The sequence below is a fragment of the Rhineura floridana genome, chromosome 16, assembly GCF_030035675.1.
Source record: "Rhineura floridana isolate rRhiFlo1 chromosome 16, rRhiFlo1.hap2, whole genome shotgun sequence".
In the NCBI taxonomy this organism is placed as follows: domain Eukaryota; kingdom Metazoa; phylum Chordata; class Lepidosauria; order Squamata; family Rhineuridae; genus Rhineura; species Rhineura floridana.
Window position 1 is genome coordinate 9,392,657 of NC_084495.1, and position 18,922 is coordinate 9,411,578.

Consider the following 18,922-nt stretch of genomic DNA (forward strand, 5'->3'; position numbering starts at 1 on the left):
CGAAGTAAGGGCCATTAAACACATTTCCGAGTAAACTTTGGTGGAGTTTGGGCCAGGAGCAGCCCACGAATCGGGGCCGCCCACGAGCTTTGCCGATTGTCCATTTGGAACACGAGCCTGGCAGGCGGAGAGACGATCGACGGCGGGATGGATCCTTGTCTGACGGCTGGGCAGGAGGAGGGATCGGGGCCATCCCAGCTGAGACAAGTTGCGTTTCGCGACCTCGTCAAGGAGAGTTTGTTGGAAGGCCTATAAAGGCTTCAGGGGCCGGTGGTGGTTTTCTCCAGAGCGTGTCCGGGCGCCTTTTAGGGTAGCTTGATTCGTTAGGTGGCGAGGGTTGGCTGGGAAACTGCGTTAAGGAAAGACCGCGAGTCTTCCCGCGTTCATGCACGTTTGTTCTATGACGAGGGCTTTCCTGAGCGCCCTGCTGCTGCTATTGCTGTTCTTGGCCCAAGGGAGTGTTTCGACGAGCCCCAAGGGTGACTGGTGCTGGGTCTGGCAATATGGGGGGCCTGCGCCGCTGGAAACTTTCCAGTGCCCGGAGAGGGATGACCACGCGGACGCCACGTACTGCTGCGGGACCTGCAATAGGCCCGTCTGCTGCTCGTCTGAGAAGGCCCGCCTGGACCAGCGACTGTGCCGTAGCAGCAGCCCACCTAAAGCGCCGCTTCCTTCTCCGATTACTGTGCAATGTACGAGGGCGTCGCTCGCCTTTGGAGCGGGGTGGGGCGGGGGAGAGGCTTGGCTACAAGGAGAGGGCTGTTCTGGCTCTTATTCCGACTCCGCCACTAAATCCTCTTCTGTCTCTTTCTCCTTTGCAGGCTTGTTTTGTACTTGCCCTTCCTAAAATCAGTTTTCCTCCTTTTACTGTAGACGGTGGTCAATATAGACAGCTGCCTTATATTGAACCAGACAGACCGTTGTCCCCATCTAGCTCAGTATTGTCTACACTGGCTGGCAGCAGCTCTCCACGGTGTCATACAGAGGTCATCTCGTGCCCTACCTGGCGATGCCAGGAATTGAACCGGGGCCTCCTGCATGCAAAGTGAATGCTCTGCCGCTGAGCTATGGCCTGTCCTGTGACATTCCTCCAAATATATCCAACTGTCTCCTGTATATTAATAGAGATAAAATAGAAATAAAAAATTAGTTATGAAAGATTGAAGGTCAGATTGTTTGTTGCTACAAAGGAAAAGAGTGTGTGCGTATTTATACCTTTCTACAAGCAGACATTTAAATATTGTACTGAGGTTTTAGAGATAACTTGTATATAAGAAAATAGACTGATATTTGGCGTGTATATTTTGAAGATATGATGAAATGTGTGATATAGGATTTCTGATAAGATACAGGGATACTGAAAGGCTTATATAAGATGTTGCATTGTATGATATTCTTACTAGTACTTAAATTATTATTTAGAGTTTGTGTGGCACATGTAATGTATATTCTATATTCATTAAACTATAAAAGGGGGGGACACCTGGCACCTTTTGCATGCAAAGCAAGTGCTGTACCACTGAGCCCCATTTTGTAACTGAGTTTTCCTTCTCTTTCCAGTCCTGCATGACTTTGTCTGGTCTTGCTTTGGAGTGATCCTCTTTGTGGTCTTCTGTGCTGCCGTCCAGTGGTTCTACTACCGCTTCTGGCGCTGCCTGAAATCCTGCAAAGAGGAGCCTCAGCACACTGAGCTGGAAGACCTCGACTCTTCCTCCTGCACTGACCCTCCTCCCCCCTACAGTAATATGGGCAGAGCTTTGCCGTGGATCTCTGCTGTGGACCCTGGAGGCCCCTGGATCTTGCCCCCTGTGTCGGAGGACGTTCCTCTCGTGCAGTTCTTCCGTGGGAGTTCTGGAGTCCTTGGGGACAGGGTGATCTTCGCAGCTCCCTCGGCTCTCCCGGTCGTACCAGTTTCTGCGTGTCCCTTGGAGGACCCCCCGGACACGGTTCCTCAATCGAGCTAGTAACAGAGTTGGAGATCTACCCCTAATGACGAGGCTACGTTTGCCAAAGCAGTGCCCCATTCTGTATAAATCATAGCTTGCTTTTAGGATTGGGGGGAGGGAACCCGAACTGTAGACAGTGATTTTTAATTATATTAACTAGACTAACTTTTTAAAAAATGTGCTGCTCCCTCATCCAATGCTTCCCCCCTTTTTCTTTTTTTGCAAACAAGAAACTGGCATGTTATGAGGACTCCTGTGTGGGTGTTATAAGGATTAGTGTAGATGTGTCTGCATATGTTGGACCCCTCCCAACCCCCCAATCAACGTAGCTTTCTTGGAGACAAAAGCACCACTCCACCCTCTGAACGGTTATATTGTCTGCCTTAATGGTGGAACTGAGTTGAAAAGAAAAGGGTCTCTGGAGACAAGTTGGCTGCATTTGTCATTTTATACCATTTATTGCTTACCAGGGATTGCATGATAAACCATTAGATGTGTTGTCTTTTTAAGGACAAATATGCAGTCAATGCAGACGTCTTTTAAAACGACACATGAACGGTTTTTGCAAAACTCTGAGCTAGATGGCTATGTCTCTAAAGTAAAGCTGTATCTGTACATGTGGGATGACTGTGTGGTTGTCTGAAGCTTTGGTAGGGAGAGTGGAAAACATTCATTAAGATATGGCCAGAGTCATTGCATGCATAGCCATAAAATCTCTCCTCTAGACCGAGTTGGGTCTTGGGTCTAGAAGACCCCTGAACAGGCAAAGTGTATAGGATGTTTCTGAAGCAAACTCTGCAAACATTTGCCAGGGAAGACTTGACAAAGTTTTATTGAGCTGCTATTGTGTTGGGGTATGCCTTGAAATCTTTACGCCTGGGGTGGGGTTACTGAAGAATGTTTATTTGTGTGACTATTCCTTCTTGAGACTTTTCTACATCAGCTTTCCCCAACTAGGTGCCCTCTAGTTCTTTATCTTCTGGATGGGAGTTGTAGTCCAAAACAACTAGAGGGCACCAAGTTGGGGAAAGCTGGCTTATGTAATTTATACAAGCCAGGGGCATGTTTGCATAGCTACTATGGGGACAATGGGATGCCAAGGCTTTTTTTAAAAAAAAAACTTACGAGTTGTATAACTTTTTCAGTGTATTTGACCCAGAAGAGGCAAAACCTGGCAAGCAGGAATGTGTGCCTCCTGAATTAATTGCTTCTGGAATGTAAGAAGCCCTTTTTTAGCATGCACTTGTCAAATTAATGCTTGTAAACTTGTGTACCAAATCATCAATAAAAGTGTGTGTAGTATTTTGATCATGGCCTCCTGGCTTAATACGTGGTGTGATTTCCTTGGAGCTGGCACTGCCAGCCAAAGCTTTAGCTGCTTCCAATAGCAATCATGCCTTGATCTATAGCCACAGTTGTACATTCTAGGTACAGGTGAGCTGGAATGGCACTTCAGTCCATGAATGGCTGGCAGATGATTTTACTTGAGGAAGTGTTGAGTTTCCAGGCTGGCAAAGGAAGAGGTCAGCGGCTACTAGCCATGATAGCTACGTTTCCCCTCCACTGTTGGAAACAGTATGCCTCTGATTACCAGTTGCTGGGTGTCACAAGATGGGAGAGTGCTATTGCACTCAGGTTCTGCTTGTGGGCTTGCCAGATGTGTCTGGTTTGTCCTTAGAAGAACAGGACTACCTAGGAAAGTCATTGGCCTGATCCAGCTGCCAGGCACATCAGGTGTGGGGAAACAGATGTTGCCGAACTACAACTACCATCAGCCCCTGCAAGCATGGCCAATGCCCAGGGATGATGAGAGCTGTAGTTGTTAGGTTGCTTTGTTTGCTGTCCTGGGTTGGGATAGAAATTAAATAATAATAGTTCAGCAACGCCTGGAAGACTAAAGGCTCCCCATACCTGTTGTATATTAAATTCTTCCCCGGCCTTCTGCTTTCTTAGCTACAATCAGGGCCGGCACAAGATGTTTTGGTGCCTGAGGCGAAGGACAAGACTGTGTCCTCCCCTTCCGCAATTAGAATCCATCCGAATGGGGATGGGCCATAGCTCAGCGGTAGAGCATTTGCCTTGCGTGCAGAAGGTCTCAAGTTCAATCCCCAACATCTCCAGATAAGGCTCGGGGAGATTCCTACCTGAAACTCTGGAGAGCCACTGCCAACCAGGGTAGACAATATTTAGCTAGATGGACCAATGGTTTAACTCAGTATAAGACAACTTCCTATGTTCCTAACTGGCCTGCTAGCAGAAGAATCTTACTCTGGCACAATGGGGCAGGGTTGCACACTGTATTGTGGATAGCAGGCTATCTTGGAAAGCATGGGGCAGGCTAACTGAGAATTCTGAGGGGGAATGTGGTGGTGGTAGGGAGAGCTGCTGCCTTGTCTCCAGCATCTGTTGTCTGAGGTGACTGCCTCATCCTGCCTTATGGTAGGGTTGGCCCTGGCCAGGGTCAAAGACCTGTGTTGTGGACTTGGAACTTGGATTGGTGGGGAAAAGACTAACCTGCTCCCATCTTTGCAAGAAACTATCTGGGCTATGCAAGTAAGTTATAATGGCTGAATGAGTAGTTCTAACTTTGTAGCTTTTTTGCTTCCAAGTTTCACAATTAGACATCTCCTGTGATGCTGTGTTGCTTGTGTGAGTGGACGATGTGACTTGCATAAACCATGTGTAAGGTCCCCTCAAATATCTTCTGCATTCACTTCCTTGGAAATCCACTGAAATACACCATAAGCATCTTTGTATTCTTCACTCGTGCAGCTTAAAAAAACCCTACTTCAGTAAGAAGACGGTAGCAATCTGATTTTTTAAAAAATCTTTGTGTGAAGCATCTTGGTGGAGCATCAGCCTAGCAAGAAGCAACAGCTTTGAAGAAAGGAGCTGGCTTCTGTTTTTGTAGATCAGGTGTGGGGAACCTTTGGCCCTCCAGATGTTGCTGAACCACAACTCCCATAATCCCTGGCCATTGGCTGTGTTTGGTAGGGATGATGGGAGTTGTAGTTCAGCAACATCTAGAGGTCCAAATGGTCCCATACCTATTCTAGATGCTGCCTCCTGCATCATGTGACCATCTTAGAAGCATTCAGTAGTGTGTGAGAGAAGAGGAAATAGCTCTAATGCCTCCTTTCTGCTGGGTTTGGCTATAATAAAAATCTATCAGATTAGTGGAACTCTTTTAGTCTCATTGTTTTAGTTGGTTAAATGTTTAATCAGCACAATGTTGTAGCCAGACTCCTGACCTTGTCCACAACGCCTCCATTTCCCATATGTGTAGCTACAACATGGTTTTGGCTCTCTCTGCCAGCAGGCACGGGCTTCCCATAGGCAAGTGGTTGGTCTCTGGGAGAACAGGATGCTAGACTAGGTGGGTCATTGGCCTGATCCAGCAGGCTGTTCTTATGTGTTTAAAATTGTCATTTAAAACATTTTAAATAGTTTTAATAACAGTTATTGCTCCATTGTGATTCTCCCCCAACCACCTGTTGCTTCTACGCCGCCGCTATGGCTGGGAGTGATAGGCTCCACCCTCCACCTCCGAATACAGCTGGGTGCTGGTGGTGCCTCCGTGCTGCTGAGCTCGGGTGGAGACGCCTGGTGCTTCTCTTGCTTTCTCTGTTATTGCTGCTTTGGGCAAGCACTGCCACTCGAGGAGAGGAGCGACACGCCTGCAAGGAGATCCAGCAAAGGCACACGGGGCAGTTTCACACATACATGTACATCTCTGGATGACTTGGAGCTGAACATACAAACTAACTCCATTAAGAAGCATTGCGTCTGAGACAAGATGATATTTGTTATTGTATTGTCATTGAAAGATGTTGCTGTTGCTCTTTTAACAATATTAATATTTTTATTTAAATGTTTGTAAACTGTATTGTTCTTTTCTGATGTGTGTTTTTTATTTGTGTTTATTTTTTGTTAGCCGCCCTGAGGGCCTTTTTGGCCAAAAGGCGGCATAGAAATAAACTGTAACATAACAAAACACCCCAATGATCAACATGACAACCTACATCTTCTGTCGACATCAGCTGGTTTCTCTGTCCATATTCTGCAAGTCTTCAGGAGCACAGAAAAAGAAGCCCGCCTTAAATCTAAACTGAATCACAGTGTAATTTTAAAAATGCTTCTAGTCCTTATGATTGCATAGAGATGCTTGGAAATGGGGTGGGGTGGGGGGTTTTTTCTGATCACCAAAGAAGCCAGAATGGTGGCTAAATAAGATTCTGGTGACTGAGGCTTCTGTGTATAGGAGGGTGCCCTATACTGCATGAAGAACTGGAAGCACTTCACAGAACTACAATTCCCAGGACTCTTAAACTACAATTCCCAGGATTTGGGGGAGGGAAGTCATGTTCTTTAAATGTATGGTGTGTATGCAGTTCATCACTGTTAAAATGGGATCATAGTGCTAATAATAATAATAATAATAATAATAATAATAGTAATAATAACTGATGATGATGCAGATGAGGTCTTAGAAACTGCATTGGCTCCTTTTTTTTAAGAAAAGTATTCTTTTCCCTTTGCTAATAGCATCAAAAGTTCCCCTGCTGTTGAGCTTCTTCCACTGCATGTGTGTTGCCTCTCTCCTACAGAAAACTTTTAAGATAGATTACTGCAAAGCTAACAAAACAGGCAAGGGGGAGGAAAACACCCATTCTTTGTGTTTTCAGCTACTCTGTGCCCCTTTTTCTGTTGCTGGAGCTTGGAAAATCCAGGCATCCGAGAGAAATGTTGACTTGATGTGAACAAAAGTTCGTTAAACCTAGAGCAGGGTGAGATGGATTACAAAGGCCAGCAACTGTGCCAATAGGTGCTATAGCAGCAGGGTTGTTGCCTCTTCCAACAAAGCTTTATTTGAACTCTCTAGAATAATGTTTTTGCCCTTAGTAAATACATATATTTCCCCCCTTTATGTAACCCTTGGATTGTTACTTCTGGTTAGGCTGCTATACAAAACAGTCATCAGGGTGCAATTAACAGATTGTTTAGCTGAGGATTGTAAGTGTATGCTTGTATTATAGAATCATAGAAGGGTGTTGGAAGGGGCCTATAAAGCCATTGAGTCCAACCTCCTGCTCAATGCATGAATCCAGCTTAAAGAATAGCTGGCAGGTGGCTGCCTCTTGAAGGTCTCCAGTGTTGGAGAGCCCACCACCTCCCTAGGCAATTGGTTCCATTGTCATACTGCTCTAACCGGATTTTTTTTCTGATATTTAGCCAAAATCTGGCTTCTTGTAAATTGAGCCCATTATTCCATGTCCTGCACTCTGGGATGATCGAGAAGAGAGCCTGGCCCTTTCAAGTACTTGAAGAGTGCTATCATATCTCCCCTAAGTCTTCTCTTCTCAAGGCCAAATATGTGCATTTTTTTCAGTCTTTCCTCATGGCGCTGTGTTTCCAGTCCCCTGATGATCCTTGTTGCCCTCCTCTGAACCTGTTCCAGGTTGTCTGCATCCTTCTTAACATGCAGTGTCCAGAACTGGATGCAGTACTCAAGATGAGGCCTAACCAATGCCGAATAGAACTAGTGCTTCATGAAAATCATGCAGAACAATACTTCATGCAGCCTAAAATAGCATTTTATAGGGATGGGGGAACCTGTGGCTCTGTTGCTGGACTCCAGCTCCCATCAGCTCCAGCCAGCATGGCCAATGGGCTGCAATTATGGGACTTGTAGTCCAGCAGCATCTGGAATGTTTTAATAGTGCTTTCTTCGCTGAGAGAAGCCAGAGACCTGCTTGCTATAACTAAAGCTTTATTAAGAGCATGCTTACAAGATCTGTCTGCTTGCTCAGGCTCCTCTGACCTGACCTTTACTCTAGAGCAGCCTTTCCGAACCAGTGTGCCTCCAGCTGTTGTTGGACCACAATTCCCATCTTCCTGACCATTGGCAATGCTGGCTGAGGCTGATGGGAGTTGTGGTCCAACAACATCTGGAGGCACACTGGTTGGGAAAGGCTGCACTAGAGCTCAGCTGCCAGATCTCCATGGCAGTCTCCCTGCAGTTCCCCCTGCTGGATGGAATAGCTACCTATGATCAGAGGTTCCCCATCCCCTGATGTAATATATGAATGGCACAAGCACCTTATGGAAAGTATGCGTTATCTCACATAATGATGCCTCCAGATTTTTTTTTTTTGGGGGGGGGGGGAGGACATTGGGCAAAGGTGCAGAAAAGGGAAACTAAAATCATTAAGGGGCTGGAGCAACTTCCTCGTGAAGAAAGGTTACAACATGGGAAGCATTTAGTTTAGAAAAAAAGGTAAGCTGGGGATACATGACAAGAGGTGTATAAAATTATGCATAGTGTGGAGAAAGAGGATAAAGAGAAATTTTTCTTCCTCTTTTATAATATCAGAACCTAGAGTCATACAATCAAGTTGAAAGGGGGCGGGAGAGAGATTAAGGACCGACAAAAGGAAGTAATTCTCTTCACACAGTACAGTTAAACTATGGAACTCATTTCCACAAGGTGCAATGATGGCTACCAACTTGGATGGCTTTCAAAGAAGATTAGGCAAATTCTAATTTAAATAGTTTTGAATCAGATAATTTCATGGAGGATAAGACTATTGATGGCTACTAGTCATGGCTGTATACTGCCCTGAAGATGAGGGGCATTATGCCTGTGAATATCACTCACTGCGGAACAACAGTGGGAGAAGACTATAGTGTTAATTTTCTGTGTTCTGTAGTCCCAGGGTATGGTCTGAAAATGCATGGGGCCATAAACATGCTGAATCTAAGCTTGTCTGAGTCTGGTCAGTGCCTGGAAAGAGCTACAATTCCCAGAGTGGTTTAATAATCAGTCCCTCTTCCCAGGGAACTCTGTGGCTCTGTGAATATGGGTCTTCTAACAACTCTCACTACAGCCATACCACCCTGAACACTCCCTATCTCGTCTGATCTCAGAAGCTAAGCAGGGTCAGGCGTGGTTAGTACTTGGATGGGAGACTGTGTGGGAATACTGGGTGCAGAAGGCTTAGAGGAAGGCAATGGTAAACCATCTCTGAATACCTCTTACGATGAAAACCCTGTGAATATATCCAAAAAAGATTCATAAGGTTGCCATAAGTCGTAATCGACATGAAGGCATATAACAACAAAACAACTCTCTGCATCCTTAACTACAGTTCCCAGGATTGAATCTTGCCATGAATCTTTAAAGCAGTGTAATACTGCTTTAAATGTATAAGTGCAGATGGGGCCTTAGCTGGTGTATATGGGCACATGCAATTAAGGAGACTTGAAAAATAGCTGAAAAGCATCCAGATAACTGGGAATGCTTATTTGAAGGCCTGTCAGAGGACAATCTTCTATATTTGAAGGAGTCGTCTATTTAAGCTTGTTCCAGTTTAACTATAATGATACATATGAGGGAGTGTAGGGGCCTTGAAGTTGCCCACTCACAGTGATTGATTACCTGGACAGCAGACCAAGTTTATTTTATTTTATTTATTAAATTTATATCTCATCCTTCCTCCCAGAAGGAGCCCAGGGTGGTAAACAAAAACACAAAAAACTGCTCTAAAACATCTTAAAAACCAAAGACTTTACAACATTTTAAAACAAAACAACTTTAAAAACATATTAAAACAAAGCATCTTTAAAACATATTAAAACAAAACATATTAAAAAATCTTTAAGAAACAACTTTAAAAACACCTTTAAAAGCAATTCCAGCACAGACACAGACTGGGATAAGGCCTCTTCTTCAAAGACTTGTTGAAAACGGAAGGTCTTTAGTAGGTGCCGAAAAGATAATAGAGATGGTGTCTGTCTAGTATTTAAGAAAGCCTTTCCCAACCAGTGTGCCTCCAGATGTTGTTGGACCACAACTCCCATCAGCCTCAGCCAGCATTGTCAATGGTCAGGAAAGATGGGAATTGTGGTCCAACAACATCTGGAGGCACACTGGTTGGGAAAGGCTGAGGGGAGGGAATTCGAAAGTGTCTTTGCCACAACATGAGAGGTCTGCTTCCTATGTTGTGCAGAACGGACCTCCTGATAAGATGGTATCTGCAGGAAGCCATCACCTGCAGAATGCAGTGACTGACTACCATCTTCCTCACTAATACCATGTAGTATATAGTTAGTAATTGGTTTAAAATCTGCATCTAAACCTATAAATTAGCCCATGCAGGTTATATGCAAAGACTGTCCTTTTCCCCCTATTTATTTATTTATTTTGGTGATGCATCTCCTCTTTTTCATCAGTGTGTGAAGGCCACCCACCCAGGAGTCAGATATGTGCTCAGGAGCGACACCCTTAGAACCAAGTGAGAAGTGGCCTTTCCCAATTAAGTGCTGCCGCTCTCTGTTATTATGCCTCAAACCTTTGAGCTGCAACTGATCAAAGGGAGCTCCCTCAATGTTGCTTGGCTTGCCTGCAAAAATCTGTGACTACAGTTTGGTCTCCTGTTGGAAGAAGAGACTGCCAAGGAAATGCCAGAGTGAGGTTCAGCAGCCAGTGACAGGAGACTAACCTGTACAGCTGCAGGCAGGATCTCTGCTTAAGCAGCGTGACAGTTTGCCTCTCTTTTCTGGTGATAAAAAACCCACATGTAATTACTGACTTCTAACCATGGCTCAGCAAGGGAACCAGTGAAGTCCCATCAGGCACTGATAGCACAGCTGATTATTAGGTAGGGAAAAGCAGTTTTATGTAGTACCTACCAGGTTGTGTAATACAAGGCTAAACATTGTTTTGCAAAATAAAGCGTGATGCTTCTCATGAGAAATGCAACAATTTCTCCCCTCTTATTCCTTTTTCTCTCTTTGCGAATTAACAAGCACAACCAATTCCTCTCCCTCTGCTTGGCCCTGCCAGGCAAATCATTTTTGTCATCATAACATAAGTTTGCAGCTAGGCAAGGGGGATTGTTAAATGATTGTGCTGTGAGAATCCAGTTCACTGGGCTCTGAAACAAGGAAAAGGGGAACATTTCCTCTCTCTGATGTTCCAGGAAAAGCTTTCTCAGTCTGTTTTGCTGCAGACAGTTCTGCTCTTTGTCTTCACTTTAGAATGCCATTTTTACAAACTGAATTCTCCAGTCCTAGTTACTTGGAAATAAATCCCACTGGTTTTCATGGAACTTGCAAGCGTTATTATAAATTATATTTTCATTCCACCCTTCCTAAGATGGCACTCTGTACATAATGCTTTCCTTGCCCATGCTTTCTTGATATGCTGCCTTCCTAGGCCACAGTCCTTGGCTGTTGAATGCCACAAGAAGGGCATGGTCCAAAAATGCACAGCTGGAGCTGGTGCAAGCAGATCAGGGTTTGAGGGGCAATAGCAAGGCCCGGTGCCAGCAGGGAGCCAAGTCCAGGAACTGAGAGATGCCTCTGCTGCTTGGCTGGGTAGGTGTAGCTTTCACTTCGTGATCTGCACTAGCATCGGGTCGCAGAGCATGCAAAAGGTCCCAAGTTCAGTCTCCAGCATCTCCAGGCAAGGCTGAAAAAGACTCCTGTCTAAAAGCTTGGAGAGCTACTGCCAGTCAGTGTAGACTGGGGAGAGTCAATGTGGTGCCCTCCAGATGTTGTTGGACTCCAGCTTCCATCAGCCCCACCCAACATGCCCAGTAGTCAGGGATGATGGGAGATGGAGTCCACCAGTGTAGTGGCAAATTCAGAAGTGCTGGGTCCCTCCATGATAGTCATGCCAAACTTCCTCAAAGCCACACTCCCTTTTCCACTTTCCCTTGACTCCTTTGCTCTCCCTGTCATATTGTGAGGCCACACGCTGCTACAACACACGTCCCTAGGAGCCAATCAGCATGAAAGGGGGACTGTGTGTTAGCTACTGAGAAGAGTCTTCTTAGTGGCTGACTCACCTCCTTTCACTCTGGCTCCAATCAGCATGAAAAGAGAAGGAGTTTTCTTACTGGCTAACACGCTCCTTTTTCATGCTGATTGGCTCATACATTGGGACCCAAAAAGTAAAGGATCTATGATCCCCCCATGACCCTGGGCAACTAGACCCCTGCTGGAGTCCAGCAATATCTGGAGGGCACCACTGTCGTGACCCTGCTATCCAGCAGTGATCTGGACACAGAGTTGGAAGCTGCAAGGGCACCAGACAGAAAGCCGGGTCGGGATCAGGTCTCAGAGCTGACTGCTGAAGATAAGGGAGACCATTGCACCTGAAGTCATTGGAGAGAAACTCCCAGAGCAACTTCTCAGACCACCAGGGCCTATAGGGCCAGAGCCCAGACCCTCACGAGCACATTCTCCTGAGCCTGAATATCAGATGCTTCCACCTAGGGATGGAAAGATCGGTCAGTTGTAGTTCTTTCAGTTTCTCATTTTTCCAGTCTTAAAGTTAGTACTCCACATTTCTGCAGCGATTTGTGATTTCCCCCCCAAATCCTCGCAAAAATTCTCCAACATTTTAGTGCAAATTTCTCTTAATACACACATTTTTGTAGGGAGTTTTGAGTAACGTACACAGTTTTTCAAGCAAGTTCTCCTAATATAGTGCATTTTGCCGGTTATTTTCACTCCTATATTCATTTTGATGCACACTTTCTCCAAATACATGCATTTTTGCAAACATTGTTTGGTTGGCGAACTGCATTGCAAAATTCGAGCAAGTGCGAATTTGCAAGGATGGCTGTGTTTCGGTTATCATATTGTTTCAGAAAGTGCGAATTTGATACATTTGGCTTGAAAGGCAAACTGAATCGAAATTCTCACCCATCCCTACTGCCACCACACATCACTAGTCTGGCACTGCAGGGGGCACACAGGAGTGAGGATGTGGAACAGAGGAAGAGTGCCCATCTTCAGGCTAGGTGGCTGGCCCTTTAAGGTTTTGAAGTTCTCTACAAAGGGGGGTGGAGCCTGGAGAAGGTGGTCAGGAGACAAAGACATAAAAGCCCTCAGTTTGCTCTCAATCCTTACTGGAGCAAGTTGCTCCTTCAGAGCTGCCCTTGCCGCAAGCAGCCTTGCTGCTTTCTCTGGGGGATGTGGCACTGGGCCAGAACACAGTAACCCCCTTGGCTAACCCTGGTGTGGATAATACTGACCTAGGAGAGAGAGTGTTTTCCCCTTCTCCTCGGGGGCTGAGCACGTAGTTATTTAATTAATTTCATGTAGGAAATGCTTCCAATCCCATGAGGTATCCTGAAATGATTTACTGTACTAGATGATAAAAACATTCACAGAACAACTGTATACCTTAAAAACAGAAAAAACATCTGCATATAAAAAAACAAATATGTATCAAAACAATTTAAAATAATGTTTTTTTACCATTTAAAACAATGCTCGGAGGGTGGCAACAACGGGGAGGGTCTTCTCAGTGGTGGCCCCCAAATTATGGAATGATTTTCCTGACGAGGTGCACCTGGCGCCATCACTGTTATCTTTTCGGCGCCAGGTCAAGACTTTCCTCTTCTCCCAGGCATTTTAACATGTGTGTTTAAATTGTTTTAATTTTTTTAAATTGTGTTTTAAATTGTTTTTAAAAAGATGTGTTTTAAATTTGTATATTTGTTTTTAATGTTTTTAGTTACTGTAAACCACCCAGAGAGCTTCAGCTATGGGGCGGTATACAAATACAATAAATAAATAAATAAATATTAGTAATTTTTACTCTTTTTATGGTGATACATATTCCATTGTATATCTTGTTGTATCTGCCATGTTATGCATTGTGCACTGCCACTGTGGTATAGTGGTTAGAGTGTTGGACTAAGATTTGGTTCAAATCCCTACTGAGCCATGATGTTCACTGGGTGACCTTGGACAAGTCCACTGCCTTTCAGCCTAATCTACCTCACAGGGTTGTTGTAAGAATGAAATGGAAAGGGGAAGCACCACATTTATCCTTGGATGAAAGTTGCTGCTGCTGCTGCTGCTGATAATAATAATAATAATAATAATAATAATAATAATAATAATAATAATAATAATAATGTATGAATTGGAGGATTCTTTTACAAATAAATAAATAAATACTACATAGAATCCATAGGGAACATATAGGAAGTGGTGGTTGTTCCACCAGTGTAGTAGTGGCACAGCTCACATGGATGTAGTGCAGTCTTCCTCAACCTGGTGTCCTCCAGATGTTTTCAACTCCCAACCGTAGCTCAGTGTAGGGCTGTAGTTCAATGGTAGAACATCTGTCTTGCAAGCAGAAGGTCCCAGGTTCAGTCTCCAACATCTCCAGGTAAGGCTGGGAAAGAATCCTGTCACAAACCTTAGAGAGCCGCTGCCAGTCTGTTTGGACAATATTGAGGACCATTGGCCTGACTTGGTATAAGGCAGCTTCCTGTGTTCCATCCATACTGGCTGAGGCTGATGGGAGTTGTAGTCCAAAACATCTGGAGGGCACCAGGTTGGAGACGTCTGGTTTATAGGATTCCTCTGGGAACCTATCAGTAGTTATGAGGCACAGGAGCCACGTGCAACCTCCAGGTCAGTGGAGGGCAAACAGTAGAGATGGGCTGTTGCCCTCATGCCCTGCTTTGCAGACTTCCTGGGGGTATCTGGTTGGCCTACACTGTGGGACACAGGGTGTTGGACTACATAGGGAAGGGGAGGGGCACTTCAGGCCTGGTAGCTGAATATACCCCTCCAGGTCCCTCTGTCTGAGCGTCTGTCCTCTCCCCAACCCTAACTCTCTCCAGCCCTGGCACACACGCCTTCTCGAGTGTTTTTGCCCAACTGAAATGTGTCCTTGAACTGTGATATGCCTTTGCTTGTCTGGATGGAGGGCAGAGAGGGGTGTGTGAGTGTGTGTAGAAACTAGCTGTCTGCAGAAAGAGAAAATTGACATGCATTGCTCCACCTGCTTTTGCCTCCAGCCCTGCCCACCTCTGGGATGTGGCTCCCAGATGGTGACCCAGAAGGGAAGATGGCCCTGGAGCTCCAAAGGCGCCTCCCTCCTGAGACAGGCCTTTGGTCTGATCTAGCAGGACTCTTTGTGTGTCCTTATGCAAAGCATGGAAGTTTGCTTATTTGTGTGGATCTCTCATTTCTGTGATCACTAAAAAGGAAAAGGCAACAGTAAATGCAATATAATTGAAGGAAACTGAGCTTTTATTTTTATCTATAAAAGGGACCCCGGAGATTTTTACTAGATGACATTAAGGTCAACTTTCCTATATGGGTGTACTTGGCTGTTTTTGAAAAGAAACCTCTGCTTGCATTTAATGTTTCTTGATTCTGCTTCAGGAGCAAGATGTTAATAAGACACTGTGGAAACAGGCAAGCAATTTTATTCATCCAGAGAATACGTTTAACTGTATCAGCTTCCATTACGTGCTAATGTGGCTTCTGTTTTACTGGCTCATCTCATTCTGTCACCTTTGTCTATGAATTATGATTTTAATATCTTTTGTATCTTGTCTGATTAGGATTCATTACTTTTTTTTTTTTTGGCCTGTGCCTGAATAACGCATAATCAAGGATGCTTTTGTTATTGATATTAGAAGCAGTTTTTTTACCTTTATTTATTTATTTCTTTAAATAATTGTTACTGCTCTGTGTAACATTTATCCAAGTGTTGTTTGCAATGTAATTGAAAACAAAACAATAATGAAAGATGCAACAAAACCAATTTAAAGTAGTAAGCCAATCACAAAATTGCCACTATACACAAATTAAAATTGCAGATGAGGGTGCAATCCTGTGGTTTCCTGAAACTGTCTCAGGGGTCATAGGACAAAAGTGGTGTGTAAGTTCAAATAGAATCATCATCATCATCATCATATCTGAACTTATATACCACTTTTGTCACAAGTGACCTCAAAGAGGTTTACAGACAAATGTAACATCATTACAAATTGGTCACATCATTCCAAAATACAAAGAAACCACAACTGGCATAATTAAATACCAACAGCTCCGTGGTCATCCATGCCTCCAGAAGGCGAATGTACCAAAAACGGAGGCACCACTAACACACTGGAACCATTTAGGTCTTCTCCTGTCTCTGTACGCCTCCTGCCTGAATGGACACACACCATTTCTGTCTGCTGTGTCTTCTGCTGCAGCTGCTCACCTTCTGCTGAGAGCTGCAGGACAAGAGCCCTTTTGCCCACACCCTTATCAGACACAAGTTCAAGTACTATACCTGGAGAGCCCCCTCCCCCCAAAATTGAAGAGACCCCTCTTCACTGACAGAGACAGGGCTCGGATACTGGACAGAGAGCTGATGTCAGATTCTCCCCCTTCCTGTGGCTACTGAAACCTCCGATGCCCTGGCCCAGTCAGCACTCAAATACCGTCTTCATCCCTACCCAATTCCTTGGATGTTAAGATTGGCAGAGGGGGGAGCCTGAACCCCTCTCCCTTTTGGCCCAGCCACAGCTTTACCTGCCCCATACTTGACACCATATCTATGACATGGTTAGCATTGCTCTGTTACACAAGTAGTTAAAAGCCAGATGATTAATCAAGTAAAAATCCTTAATTGGGTTGAGAGTCCTACATCTGACTATTCATTATTACTCTGCAGTTTCATTAAAATCTTACACAATTCACACTTGTATAGCAATGGGATTTCTTTTGTATACTGATTTCTGACCCATCAGGGACAAATGAAAAACAACTGAACTGAAAGCTGGCTATTTCCTAGTTGAAGATGTGGAGAAATGGAAATCAAAGGTATTTTAATTTTTTTAAAAAAATGGCAGCAGTCCTTCCAAAGGATGTATATCTCAAGTAATTTTAAATGCAATATTCTGCCATTCCATGATAAATGGTGGCTGAGTGTAATTTCAGTTTCAACAGTTTTTCAATTACTGCTCCTTTAAACAACCTTTTAAATAACATCAATTCACTTTAAAATATTGATCTAAGTTCTCACTTCCCAAGCAGCAGAAACTTCCAGGGAGACTATATAGCAGGGGTCGGGCCAGAAGCAAAAGTGGCAGAGAAACAGATTAGACTCTTTCTTGGTACAGTATGGTATATTTCAACCATGCAAAACTTAGAGGTTTCCTAGTACATGCACACCGCATACAGTACATCTCTTCATCAAGGGCACGTTCCAGTCAGGCAAAAGCACTCAGAGGGGGTGGAGCATGGCCAATTAGGGGTGTGGCCTAGGAAGGGTACATACATAGCCTAGGGAGAGTCCCATTGCAGACAGAAAAAATAACCCATGGAGGGTTGTAATTGGGCTCGAGGCCTGAGATTCCCCACCCCAACCAGCTGCATTATGAAGAGAGAGTACTGGAAACTTGGGAGATTTATGGAACAAAGTCCACAGGCAACAGTCTAGCATGTAACTGACGGCAAAAAACCTGATTTTCACTCTTTCGTTTCTTAAAAAAACCTCTTTATTATTGTTGTTGAAACCACAAATACCAAGGAGGGATGGAACAGAGAAGGAGAGGGGCCAAGCTATACCAAGTTTGGGCGGCAGGTGCCGGACTGATGCTAGGGGCAGACCATGTCAATTTAGAGGAACACGGGATAGATGCATAATACCTATCCCGTGTTCCAGGTCTGCCCAAAACCAGAAGTTAACTGGGGGAAGCAGGATTCCTACGGACCTTCGATTGCTGATGTGTAATGCCAGGTCTGTGACACAAAAAACATCTGTCATCTGTCATCCATGATATGATACTGGATGAGTGCGCAGACCTGGTGTGTATCACGGAGACCTGGCTGGACGAGGCCTCAGCTCTCATCCTTAAGGCCATGTGTCCACCGGGTTTCTATTATGCACAGCAACCGAGGGTAGGTAAGCGGGGAGGGGGAGTGGCAGTCATCTACCGGGAGTCTTTGATTTTCACCAGGCCTCCGCTCCCAAGGACCAAGGTTGTTGATTGCATGTACTGGAGGTTGGGCCCGAAGGGCAGTTTGGGGATCTTGCTCGTGTACCGCCCACCCCGCTGCACGGCAGATTCCCTGTCCGAGGTGCTCGAGGTGGTCTCGGATGTACAAGCGTTGACCCCAGAGCTTTTAGTACTGGGGGATTTCAACGTGCATGCTGAGACCACCCTCAGTGGAGCCCCTCGGGATTTCCTGGAAACCATGGCTTCCTGGGAACTGCACCTTAATAATACTGAGCCCACCCATGTAGCCGGTCATGCTCTCGACCTTGTATTTGTCCTGGGAGCGGTAGGAAGTGTTCTGAAGTTGGGGGCTATTTTTTTTACCCCCGTGTCATGGTCAGATCACTAACTGGTGAATTTTGACATCTCGATGCCACACTCCCTCCGCAGGGGTAAAGGACCTATTAGAATGGTCCGCCCTAGGTGCCTGATGGATCCAGAGGGATTCCTGACTGCGCTGGGGGAATTGGAACCTGCTGAAGGTCGCCCGGTCGAAACCCTGGTGATGGAGTGGAATGAGGGAATCACCAGGGCATTAGACCGGGTGGCTCCGAAACGTCCTCTCCCCCTGAATAGGACTCAGACGGCTCCATGGTATACACCCTGGTTGCGTAGTCTGAGGCAGGAGGTGAGACGACTAGAGTGCCGGTGGCGAAAATCCCATTCTGAAGATGCTCGGACACAGGTTAGAGCAGCAATAGCTGCCTACCAGGTGGCAGTGAGGGCAACAAAGAAGGATTTCTTTGCTGCCTCTATTGCATCCGCAGAGTGCTGTCCCAGGAAGCTGTTCCAAGTGGTCCGAAGCCTGGTCGGTCCAGTTGCTCAGGAACCCTTGGAACATTCTAAGGCTTCCTGTGACAAATTGGCAAAGCACTTTGCTGATAAAGTCGAGCACCTGAAGAACTTGATTCCGTACGCTGTGTATGCAGTGGGGGATCCAGAGTTGACCAATTGCAGTCCGGTTCTGTGGGATTGGTTCCAGCCTCTCCCTTCTGAGGATGTGGACAAGGTGCTTTCAACGGTAAAGCCTACCACCTGTCTGATTGATCCTTGCCCATCATGGTTTCTTATGAAATGTAGGGAGAAATTAGGCAAAGGGATCAGGGCGGTGGTAAATGCATCCTTGAAGGAGGGTGTTTTGCCGCCAGCCCTCAAGGAGGCAAT

The 18,922-nt window shown here is 45.3% G+C and overlaps 1 protein-coding gene across 1 annotated transcript; it reads left to right on the forward strand.

Annotated features, from left to right (window-relative positions):
- The first annotated feature begins 268 nt into the window (after positions 1–268).
- On the forward strand, positions 269–3,254 carry LOC133371430 (protein shisa-2-like). The gene is made up of 2 exons (XM_061598859.1): positions 269–692; positions 1,561–3,254. Exons 1-2 carry the CDS (start codon positions 386–388, stop codon positions 1,962–1,964), a joined length of 711 nt encoding a protein of 236 aa, XP_061454843.1. The 5' UTR covers positions 269–385; the 3' UTR covers positions 1,965–3,254.
- The last annotated feature ends 15,668 nt before the right edge of the window (positions 3,255–18,922 follow it).